Genomic DNA, 12,731 nt, shown 5'->3' with positions numbered 1-12,731 from the left:
ATTTTAATTAATTATTATCATAATTACTTTTGTTGTTATTATTATTATACGATTTCTTTAGATGAAGGGGAAAATTGAGCTATAAAGGGAAATTTTATCCCTTGGAATGGGAAATTTGGCTCTCAGGTTGTGGCAACACTGGCTGGGGAAGTTTAAAAAACTATCTAAAAAACAAGTTACATTTTCTGTTCGGGAGTGGGTGGACTGCTCCCCCTTTCCCCTCTGGCATTGGCGCAGTTTCGGTACGATCTTGGCATTCAAGGACGTAAATTTGCAACCAGCAGGTGCATAGCATAGACGCTAGCGCAGCTAATGGAACAACGTGCAGCTCTAATTGTTGAGAATTATGGAGGCTGGCTCACCGGTAACTTTCCGTCCACTAACCAGGGAAGTATGAGCTATTCACTCCACGAAAGATGCTTTAGTTTTTGCCGAAAGTAATCAATCAACGTTCCCGCCTCCCTGTTCGCGCAAGGTTATCCCCAGGAGAAAAATCTCGCGTGCTTCAAACATTGCTTCGCGCTATCCATGCTTATATGTTCGGTACATTTGCTTTTTTTTTCCGCGAACCTGTGACCGAATCTCATAAAAATCGATTTGGAACTTAAATTTGTAACAGCTCACTGACGTCAATTCGTCAACCAATCCCCGTTCACTACCAGTCATGGGTCCTACCTGTATGTATACCACATGTTGACCTACTTATTACTTTCAGATTTCCCACGCAAAGGCGAGTCGGTTCGGAATATGCAACGATGACGTCATCCCTTTGCTTTGTGACTGATTTTAACAGTGTGATGCAATATTGCACATTGTATGAACCTTGAAAAACTTTCAAATTACGAAAACGCCCACAGGAATTATCGTTTTGATCATATTTGCAAGAGCGTCCAATCTACGTAACGTGCACATACAGGAAAATAAATGTTTAAAACGCATTTGCAAAAGTGAGCCTCCCAAAAGGCATCGTACGATCAAATTGAGTTATTGCAGCTTTAGTCTGCCATTTTGAAACGAGGTTAACAATTTTCTGAAACCAGTTCTACAAACCTACAGCTTGCACGATAATTTGAACTCAGTCTGTTATTTAACAGTTGTTAACATCGGGTCTCTTCTATGAATTTCACAATGCCACACGCTACTCACAACTGACAATATCTTATCTTCTCGCACACTACTCGTGAAATTACGTTTTACCCTGTCATACGGAGTTTTTGCCACAAAATGAGAAATTCACTGATAACGCACGTATTAATGTAAACAAACCAATTCTTTTATTAATGTCAGCATCTTATCATTCAGTAAACATGTTTGCCCTCGACAAAAATACCAATTTGTCACTCACACATGGCGTAATATCTAGCTTAAAGGTTTCCTGCTATGGCGTCTTGATTATGTATAAACCGCTGGTTCTTTTGACACAGAACACTGGAAATTTTCTTCGCATTTTCTGTAATCCAGGGTCACGCTGATTGTAAAACAACTTTCGAACACGTGTATAGCTGCTGTAATGTGACGTTTGTCACACAGTATACACGAACACATTTGACACTGTTCTGATCTTTTCTTTATCGGTGACGTCACAAGAGCGGCAAGGTCGTACAAGAGTGGATATTACCTCGGAACGAAACGGGGTAGAGTTGTCTAGAGTGGCGGAAACGGTTTTCCGCCTAAAGTCTCCTGAAGCCGAAGTTGTGCCTAACTATCGGCCGCGAAGAAAGTCCCTTTTCGGGTAAGGAACTACAAGATACGCGTAGGCAGTTGAATGTTTGAAGTCGCTTCTTGGAACACTGTCGGCATCTGGCAGGGATCACTTCGCATTCAGCCTACTCCTTCCCTACTCTTTACAATGGTATAACAGCTGCACACTTGGTACCATGATCAATGAACACATGAGCAGAGCACATATGATATTTTATCCAAATATGCACGTGTACACAGTTCCAATTAAAGAGGAACTATGTGTGCTACAAAATGCTCAATGTTTGTGTATGGTTGATTGATTTGGTTATTTAACGTCGCTTTTCTTCCTCTTTTGGCTAATCGCTAAGATGAGGAAGGATAGTGAGTGATAAGGTGTAATTGATGAAAGGACATAAGTCACAAACATAGTCTGCAACACTGCAGTACAGGGAAGCGATTGATTGGTTTGTTTTACTTCGCTTTTCTACCATTTTTGGCGAAGATGAGGATGAGCGATATGTTGAAATTGATGAAGGACACTCACAACACCTAGGCTCAGGCTGGGATTCGAACCCACGACCCCCTGGCGTACACAATCCATAGAATTGGAGAGTGCATGCTGACAAAATAAGAGGACGCATGGAAATATAAATTCTATGGGAAGAAAATGTCCTAAAATTCAACGAAAAGCAGAGGCTTAAGTCAGGACCAAGTAGCTACTTAAATTGATATTGCCGTGAAATTTTTGGAAAAATATATCGAATCCGGCGACGGCGTTACCACTACGCCATCGGGGAGGCTCTTGTGACGTAATCAGGAAGTCGACGAAAATAATGCAAATGAAGATTGACATGGAAAAAGAAAAAGGAAGGCAGCGTAAGAGACATCAGAAAAATCATGGCAATGAAAGTTTCATTGAAATTTGAAATCTGAATATCAGGAAAGAATATGGAAACAAGAATCATGGGAATTCATGTCTGAAAAGTAATAGAATAAAAATCCACGGGAAAGCAGGGAAAGGTTAGAAGAAGTAACGAGAATTTAATTTAACATGGAAATCAGAAAAGTAATACGGATAATGTTAATTGCAATTCGGTGGAAAGTACGGAATCTTGTTTCAGATACCAGAAAATAATAGAAATTGTGGTGCTTTACGAGACAATTGAAATTTTCGTAAATAAAATTGTCCAATTACTGTCAAACAATTATTGTGAATCTCATGGATAAGCAATTGAATTTAAAAATTACTACTAAATTCAGGGAAATAGTCTGTAAATGAGTAGAAATTTGGGAAATTGAAACCAGATAGACAATCAAGGAAATGTTCATGTACACTAATAGAACGTAATGGTATGAAAGCTACATTGTGGGGAACGAATGCGACAAAGTTTAATGTTACCCACAGCTAGCTTTGAGCTTTGCGATAGCGTAAACATGATACATGAACCCTGTTTTACGGCATGTTTATACGGTACGAGTGGCCGTTATCTCCAGCGCTTGTGACCACATCCACAAACATACATGCAGAATTGCATGAGTTTATGAGGCGACGTTGCGTTTTGAGGATTTAATCACGTTTCCTAATGGATAAAATGTTGTCGGACAGTTTCAACTCTGTGTAACGAAATGGCGAAACCTTTGCCAAATGTGCTGAGTGAGATTACACAAATGTTGCGTTCAACTCGCTGATTACGTCACAGCACGAATGCGACACGACGCGGTGCGAAAATCCTCAAAGTATCCATAAGGTAAGGTAGGTCGTGGATTACATGGTAAATTTGGCCGCACAAAGTCTTTTATTTGGAACTGTCCACCAGATGGCAGGTAAGACGATTAAACGAATCATGGTAATTACCTAATCCTACCTTTAAATACATTGTTTCTGTGTCGAATTTATTATAGACAATTTACACTAAATAGCATGGCGAAGGAGAAAATATTTGTTTCATGAATTATGATTAATGATAAACGCAATTGGACGGTTAGTTCTCATGTGTAACTTAATAACAGTTTATTTTGGAACGATTCGGTAGGTGACTCTGATGAAAGTTTCACATATTACATGTATTAGATAGAATTGAAGTTTATTATCCTGATTTATGCTCATTTTCTAGTCTGAATTCTTGTAAGACTCGTGTCGAGACGATTAAAAAGCTTCGGTTTTCCTCATGGCCTTCGGCGGGGGGATTTACAATTTATTTATACTACTAAATGTAAACGTACAAACTCTTTCTTAAGTTGTGTAATTATAATAACCAGAAAGGAAAGATAAAAATATAAGTGAATAGTGATTAGATTTATACTTCTAAGAGTTAGATTTTTAGGATTAATATTGAATAGAGCTATAAAAAGTTTTATCGGAAGTCAGAAAACTATTTAGTTCCCTTAACGCTTGTAATTTAATTTATTTTACAGTTAGTGGTTATTGTAATTCGCTCTTTACATGATTACATTTATGTAACAACGAAAGTTTAAAGTACTGAAAAATGCAGGTCTGAATTTTCTACATATTTCGGAAAAAACAACTTTCCTTTATGAATTTATTTTTGTATCTTGGATTTAACAGAACATATAGCCTGCATCTTAATTACTACTGTTTTTATTTTATATTAATGTCTGGTGAGAGTTTGTCGCGGATTGATTCTACAAAGAGGTTATTTCCCGCATTATTAGGAGTAGAATATACAATACTTAATATAAAACTCTATAGGTGTCGTTAATTTACACACACACGTAGGTTCATCTTCGAATATAGTTCATTACGAGGATTCACAGTTACAAAGATTTAACATTAACATATACCTTACATACTACTTATTTCAAGATGTCTGATATTCCATTTTGCATGTAAACAACTTTACAAACGAATGTTGATGATCAATTATCATTTAATACAATTCAAACTTTTCTACACTTAACAATAGGCAAATTAAGTTCTATATTTATAGCTGTTTGCAAATATAAGAACTGCGTTAGCATCATAATGAAATGTGCTTTTGTTTTGGAATGCATATGATCTGATCTGAATTGAATTACATCCGATCTTGATTAGACTCAGTGAATGAAATAAACTTATAAATAAAAATCATTAACTTTTGTCTTACGAGAACACGAATTTAACTGCAACTCTTGTGAAGCAAATATTGCTTCGAAGTATAATTATCTTGGATGAAATATGGCTAGTACATTCAGCGTTCTTCCAATCAACAGCACATTACGTATTTGCTCTCTCGTCTCCGCCACGATTAACCTAATGGTGCAAGTAGGCGACGTTTAATGAACCAGCAACCATTTTTGGATTACCCTTTGTTTTAATGCTGGACTTATTCTTTTCTTTAAGATATTTTTATTAAGAAATATATTAATAACGATAAATACTTGCTCATTTTTTCAATATTTAGTGTAGTCGTGTACAGTGGGATCCATGAGTATTACCTTGCAAGTTGTCCATCACCATGTTCGTGCACTTTATTTGACCCAATAACAGCTTCAAGAATTAAAAGAAAACTCAAAACAAGCTGTTGACAACTTCTTCACCAGCATACATAAAAATCCATCGCTTAAAAACACATAGGATGTAAGATAAAAATTAATGAAAATAGTCATGGACAATTTGCACGGTAATACTCATAGATCCCACTCTACGAAACAGAATTGACGACGCAAATAGACTCGTTGTAACTAATCTTTCGAAGGACACAGACATACCTACACCTACCTATTCGAAGAAAGACCACTATTCGCATGGCCGAGTGCAGGTCCGTGATGGGTGCCAGAATCTTGTACCACCTTGTCTCTGTCTGCAACATTGTAACCTTGAGGATGGGAATGACATGGCATGACGAACTGCGTAGTTCCACAAACAATTCCTCCCGTCTTCTGGCGTTAAGTGACCTCTTCTGTCTTTTTTTCTCACACGTACACACACGCACACACACCCGTTGTGGTCAATGACTCCTTAGCCGCGCTGTATTTTTTACGTTGTCAGTGAACTATGCAAACGGCATGCATCAAGGTGGGTTCGCGAAAGGTAAGTCAATCACCGATACTGAAGCGGAATTGGCTGCCGAGAAATGACGTCGCATTGTACTGTAGAGCGTTTTGAAATTTGAACACAATCATGCAGCCTGTTTCAATTAAATTTATTAGATTCTTGCAGTAAATAGAGCAATACGAAGTTGTGGAAACTGCAGGGTGTCGGAAAAGTCACGGAACCGAGACTTTGATTGTACGTAACTTTTGTACAAAAATCGATAGAAACATGATACTTACATTTGGTATTAACTTTGTCCATGTGGATATTTTTTAAACATTAAATAAGAAAATCATACTCTACACGCTCAGTATGCGGAAAAAGTTACTATTACCAAGATTTAAAAGTTTTCGTGCCAAGTAAAAGCAAACATGGATAACAAGACAGCTGTGGAGCCTGTTTAAAACAAATTCGATGTGTATCGATGGTCTGTGTGGATGTTTACCGAACTGATAGAAGAACCATACATTTTTATGCATTACAGACGATTTTATGGGATTAATGATGGCATATTCATAAAAAAGGTATGTTTTCGAAATTACGAGGTATGCTGGCAGCATAGGTTGTGTCAGAGGTCAGTACCAGATGTGTCCGACATCTGGTTATGTTGTTCAATCAATGCCCATGATAAAATTGTATTTGCATTAACAACTTAAACTAAGACAATTGAAAGTTTCTGATCATTCTAACTATTCTATTGATACACCTTTTGTATACGCTTCTTGACGCAATGAGATGTGGCCATGGAATATTTAGCATTCAGTTTACTCCAACAAAAGACGATCGACTTCAAGCTTTCAGCCGCTCTACGTAATCTTTTACCACGTCTCACAATCATCGTCCACCTTTTCCTTTTTTAGGAATTGTTCAGTGTGAGCGTGAGAAAGTACATGAAATAATCTCCAATGCGATATATTCCATGCATAGTCATACCGTATCGGTTTTTGATTACATAAAGAGCGAACGTTAATGTTGATGCTTTGAAAAGCAAGACCGGTTTTCTAGGAAGGTATTAGCGTGTTTGAGCTTTCAATTAACAATGTCATTAGTGAGATAGTGACGTCACTGATTGGCTAATGCACGGCACATTCGTTAATACTTCCTTGCTATGAAGGAAGTCACTGTTTGTGTTGTGGAACACATAAATAAGAGTCACATTCATTGTGAGAGAGTGGGACGCACTAGAAATATCTCGCATCACATTTCGGGATGTACTTAACTGTAGTTAATCATAAAGTTGAGGATACGTTTTGTTTGGATGTGAAATAACAAACAAAACACATAAACTACTTCAAACTCGACGTTGAAGATTTATTCGTTATTAAGGCGAGGAGGGACAATTTCCCCTAGGTCTTCCTCGCTGGGGCAGCTGCCGATCACTGTTGCCAACTTCGCTCTTTTGAAGCCAGATCTGGCTCTTTCGTGCACTCGTTTGACTGTGAACTGTGGCACCCGCCCTCTGCCCCACAATGATGCCACCACTGGCTCCGGCCCATAAATACCAACTTTTGCCATGAGTGTACATTTTGCACGTGACGTGATATTCGTATAGCTATAGGCTGCGTCACCCACCTCTTCTTTCCTCCCCATGTATTTTTATATATAGCGCTGTGGCTAAGATGAAGATGACAATTTTGTTATCCGGGAACCCTTTATTTTCGATTTTATATTAACATCATTGGATTATTGAGATGGGTGATGCCGCCAAATCTAGGCGGTGAAAACTAAGAATAAATTGCCATCACTTTAAAGCTAACGGTAATAGCAGCACCCCCACCCCTCTGACAACTAAAATTACCCTAGTAGGCACTTTATGCAGCCTTCGTTAATCTAGCTCCTTGAAAGTCCTCTTTAGCTATATTAATGGTGAAATTTAGCTCTATTATGCAAATCAGGTTTGGCAACACTGCCAGGATGGCCATAGGAGGCAAGGAGAATGCACTAGGCTTATGGGACCATTATTTTATTCGTTCTCTCTGGAATATCAAACATCCGATGACGTAGAAAAGTGCATGGACGGAAAAAGGACACGTTGAACTATGTCATAGTAGTAGGAAAAGTCGAAACTCCCATTTGATGAGCCGTAACTTGAAGTTGAAGTTGATGTCCCATAAGGAATACATGGGATTCGGTAAATACTAATTCATCATATTTTTCAAAAATCGTATAAGGCTTAATAATCAACTTAGGAAACCGCTTCCACTTGCCACATGGGGAGAAATTCATACTCTTCATTTCTGGCGGAGATCTTTTTAGTAGCATTGCTCATCCCGACGATATTGGAATAAATGCATGCCTGGTGCGTAATTGTCCCTCTTCGCCTTAACGAGCATATTTCATCCTGCTTGAACATTCTTAAACGTTAGTTTACAGGGCAGAGTATCTTTTCTATAAACGTTCGTTGCGCTCTGGTGGCGACTTCTCAAACTAATGGGTAACATCAGAATTCTTCTTTGGGGTCGGGATTTGATAGAGATGGCAAGAAAGTTGACAATGCTTTCATCCTGTCTACCCAAATTCTTTGAATTTCGGGATATACAGCCACCGGAATTAAAGTGATTTTGTATGATTTATGAATATGACTGAATTAATGATTTGATTTATTTTACTTCACGTTTCTGCCACTTTTGGCTAATTGCGAAGATGGGGATGAATGCTGATAAGATTAAATAGACGAAGGGACAATCACAAACACATACGGACAACACACAAGTCCCATAGAAGGTTATACTGGCCATGGGTCCACACGCCAGTGTCTCGTTAGTCTGCAGAATGCAGTCCAGGGTATACTACGTGGAAGTGAGGTTGACATCTGGATGTCTTTAGAAAGGGCCACCCCTTATTTATGAATATGAATGCCTCTATGGTACACCGACAGCAAAAAATGTTACTTGGGGTGAAATTCAGTGAAGAACTAACACGAAATGCCTTAGCCCAATCCACGATTGGTTCGCAGCAGTGGCGGCGATTGGGTTCCAAATCCGGGGAGGGGGCAAGGTGCAAAACTGAGGGGCAAAGAGAGTATATTTCCCTTTGTAGGTAAGGTTTAGATACTACGGGGCCAAAAGTGGCGAAAAGTGGGGTGGGTGCAACTGCCTCCCCTCGCCCCCCTAATCGCCGCCACTGGTTTGCAGTAACAATCAATTTGAATTCTTGGTTGTGCCATTGCCAAACATTGAAGCATCACTTTGTAGTAAGATTGTTAGACGTCGTGTTTATGGTTATTTGTATTCGTGTCTATTCATTTGCATTTGGCGTCCCGGCTATTGACTGAAACCATGTCCAATTTATGAATGACAGATTAAACTACATTAGTACTGTACCTTGGCAGTGTGCGCATAGCCTAAACTTTCAGTGGAACTCACCTCGCGTGCATCTCAGGAGAAATTCCATTCCCCAGTGCCCCTTCCTGCCGCGGCGTTTGCGTGCGCCTGCGACCTACATTCTGCAAACTGCCCCGTGGGCGTGTATGAAACTCTACAACTGCATGTATCCCTAGGATTCTCCCAGGTGCAATATATCTACAGATGCTGCTCATTTTACATTCCGTCCCTAGGACCTGGGAAGTGCTTTATCTGCTGATAATCCGGCGGATTATACGTTTCCCGAGATGCACCTGGTTGCCATAGCGCATTGCGTTCTGTGACGTCCGCGCTCAAATCAAAGATGGCTTCCTGCTGGATCAGCTGATTTGGTGTATTGCAATGGGTGAACAGAAACTTATACAGTTATAGAGTTGGTATAGCCTATCAACGAGACCCGTCTTAGACGAAAGCTGTTTTCTTAACATTTCTCCTATAATCGAATTGGGAAAAATTTTATAGCATTTTGATGCCATGCCTTACTTCCTGGCACCTGGGCCTGCAACCAGGCTAAATCTCCGTTGGAGTCGTGCCATCCATATGTGTTTTTGCCCCCTCGCCCATCTCGTCGTATCATCCCCATCGTCGCGATAACCAAAAGTAGCAGAAATGCGACGTAAAATAACCTAATTAAGTCAACCAGTGATGAATATAAAAATAATGGCTCTACGCAACCCACCTAAAGCAAACAATAAAGCACCTTACCTTCCCTTTGAGCTACAGCTCTGTAATAGTCCTAGCTTCACAAACTTTTCGTGTGTCTTCCTCCGCCGTCCCTTGATTCCAATTCCTAATTTTTAAAGCTTTTTGCTGAGCGAGGTGCGTAAAAGTTAATAACAACACATAATAACTATACATTTCAATGCACTAACTGTATGAAATATGAAAGAAGCTAATGGAAAACAGTTGCCCTGTTGTATCTCCAATAATAATATTGATTGATTTAGTTTATTTTACTTCGCGTTTTGTGCCTCTAGGCTAATTTGCGAAGATGGGGATGAGTGATGAAATTGATGAATGGACATTCACAAACAACCAAGCCCGAGCGGGATTCGAACCCGGGACCCTTGGTGTCGCAGCGCGATGTGATAACCACTCGGCCACAGGGTCCGGCTCCAATAATGATAAATTCGTAATTCGGAATAAAAAAAGGTAAAGTGCTCCCCTGTGCTTAGCACCACGCCATGAAGGCGTGTGGGGGTAACGCCCCACACTTTCTTGATCCGGTCGTGAGTGGGGGTGATGTGATCAGCATCACGCCCCTGGCCGTCTTTACCCTCCAGGGTTTCCCCCAGGTACTCGTTAGAAAAGTTCCCGGATTTGAACCGGCAGGGGTTCGAACCCGGGACCTTTAGCATGGTAGTCAGACGCGTTACTGACTTTTTTTTCTTCAAAGGAAAGCCCCTAAGCGGAAGCTTCCCCCATCACACTTCATTTACTCATATCATTTCACTCAAATTTCTCTTTCAGGACTTTCAGGACAGACAATCGCAAACATCCATGTCCGAGCCGGGATTCGAACCCGGGACCCCTGGCGTTGTAGCGCGATGTGCTAACCACTACGCCACGGGGGCCGACGGCCGACTGAGCCAACGCGGCCACAATAAATTCGGAATAAAATAGGCTCATTTTTATTAGTTCATAAAATATGTTAGAACGATTATTATCTTATTGTTACTTGTATTCAAGTTTTATCAAAGACCTGCCCCCCCCCCCCTACCCACCGTAACCTGGGCACATAATAAAACAATAGTAGTAGTGTTTATAAATCGTAGTCTAACGTTTTTCGTCTTTCTTTGCCGTTCCAGGTACTCCGACACGTCTTGACAGGATGAATTGCTCCTGCCTCGACAGCAGCGCCACCAGCTACGAGAGGCTACCAAGCGTTTCGTCTTTGTTCGAGCTGGGATCTCTGTGCAGGGATGGGGATCGAAGCAAGGACCCCGAAGAGAAAGACGTATCGAATGAAAAAGAGGTAAGATCGGTCGTCAGCTTCAATGTGTCGAAGTTTCTTTTACTTTATTTTATTTGGTTTTAGCTATTAAGCTATGCACCAGTTAAATTTTCACATTCAATAATTTTCCAATATCATAATTTTATAATAAGATTTTTTCACTTCTGATATAATTATTAAGTGTGTGTGTATATATATATCTTGGATTGTGCAATTATATTTTGTTTCTTTTATATCTCTTAAATTCATTCTATGATACGATGATCCTTTAGTTGCACCACACTGGCAACATGTGGATGTCACAATCTTTCGGTGCAAGGTTGTAATTTAGCCGACATCTAAAAAGGGTTGTTAAAGACTTTCTTGAAATTTTAATATCTTGGTATCCAAGTTCATGAGGTATATGTGATTGAATTGAGTAGTATTTCTTACCATAAGTTTTTCCTGTAATTGGCCATTGTTACTGCAAACTTTCCATCAGAACTGTTTTAGCGTATTATGAGCTTTTGCAGAAATTTTAATCCGAGGCGATCGGTGAATTGATTCTTCAGTTGCGTATTTAGCTAATGCATCTGCTGTATGGTTTCGTTCTATGGGTGTATGCCCAGGAGTCCGTTCGTGCACTTTTTTTTTTAACCCAATAAGAGCTTCAAGAAAACTCAAAACAAGCTGTTGACAACTTCTGCACCAGCATACATAAAAATCCATCGCCTAAAAACACATAGGATGTGAGAGAAAAATTAATGAAAATAGTCATGGACAATTTGCACGGTAATACTCATGGATCTTACTGTACCAGTCTGTTTTTGTCGACGTTACATGATCATAATAATCCGGTTTTAACAACTCTTGTACGTTGCATTCAAATATATTACTTGTTGTCCACAATGGATATTTGGGTGAAGTGTGAGATAGAATTTGATTGTTTGTTGAATTTGACTGTACGAATACTTTGAAAACAAGTATGGTGCTACTGTGGGCTACTTGTTTTACACTGTGGTCCCGGGTTCGATACCCGGTGGAGGCACATAGTGGTTCGGATCCCACTATAACCTGTAGGTCCAGTCCCAATTAGCCTTTCTGTGCACAGGACTTAAAACAACAATTCAATTGTTTTACACTGTGTAACGTCATGCAGTATGGCATGATCGGATAGCGTGAACTCTATTACCAAAATCTTAACGTTAGCCAAAATCTTATTACAGATTTCGAAAGATCGTGTGAATTTATGTGTATTATCCGCAGTAGGTCTAGGTCTATCTTTTGTGGCTTTGGGAACGACAAGTGGGTAAAGTATGATTGTTGCATGTTTGTTTTAACTTCGGACATTATGTAAGATATGCAATAGATTGAACGCTCTTTAAATGCTGTTTTACTTACATATAGGTTCATGTGCCACATTTCCTTTTGGTTCTGAGTTACTTCTAGCGTTTAAGAATGTTCACATCAAAAATCGAATTTACTTTCATTTTCGTTATGTTGTCTGTTTTTGTGTTTCCGTTTGGTTGTTTTCCTGGCTCGTTAGAGTTTAAAAAACCTCCCTCTTTGTCTTTTCCTGTTTTCAAATCCCAACTTGTTTTCTTCTAGGAACAAATTTTTGTTGAAATAACCGTTGAGCATTCTAGAAAATTGTGTTTACTCTTTGGCGAAGAGATGGAGTTTCGGTTGACGCTCGCTAGATGTCAGTCTACTGAGAGTA

The 12,731-nt window shown here is 39.5% G+C and overlaps 1 protein-coding gene across 1 annotated transcript in view; it reads left to right on the top strand.

Annotated features, from left to right (window-relative positions):
* The window catches only part of LOC145981605 (growth factor receptor-bound protein 10-like), a 272,875-nt gene that overhangs the window by 75,723 nt on the left and 184,421 nt on the right, over nt 1-12,731 (top strand). The window contains exon 2 of the mRNA XM_083114966.1: nt 10,887-11,053. Within this exon, the coding sequence (XP_082971092.1) occupies nt 10,887-11,053 (167 nt within the window). The remainder of the gene's footprint in view (nt 1-10,886; nt 11,054-12,731) is intronic.

Source organism: Lepisma saccharinum, chromosome 29, assembly GCF_977018435.1.
Source record: "Lepisma saccharinum chromosome 29, izLepSacc3.1, whole genome shotgun sequence".
Classification (NCBI taxonomy): domain Eukaryota; kingdom Metazoa; phylum Arthropoda; class Insecta; order Zygentoma; family Lepismatidae; genus Lepisma; species Lepisma saccharinum.
This window is presented reverse-complemented; position numbering and strand designations above follow the sequence as displayed.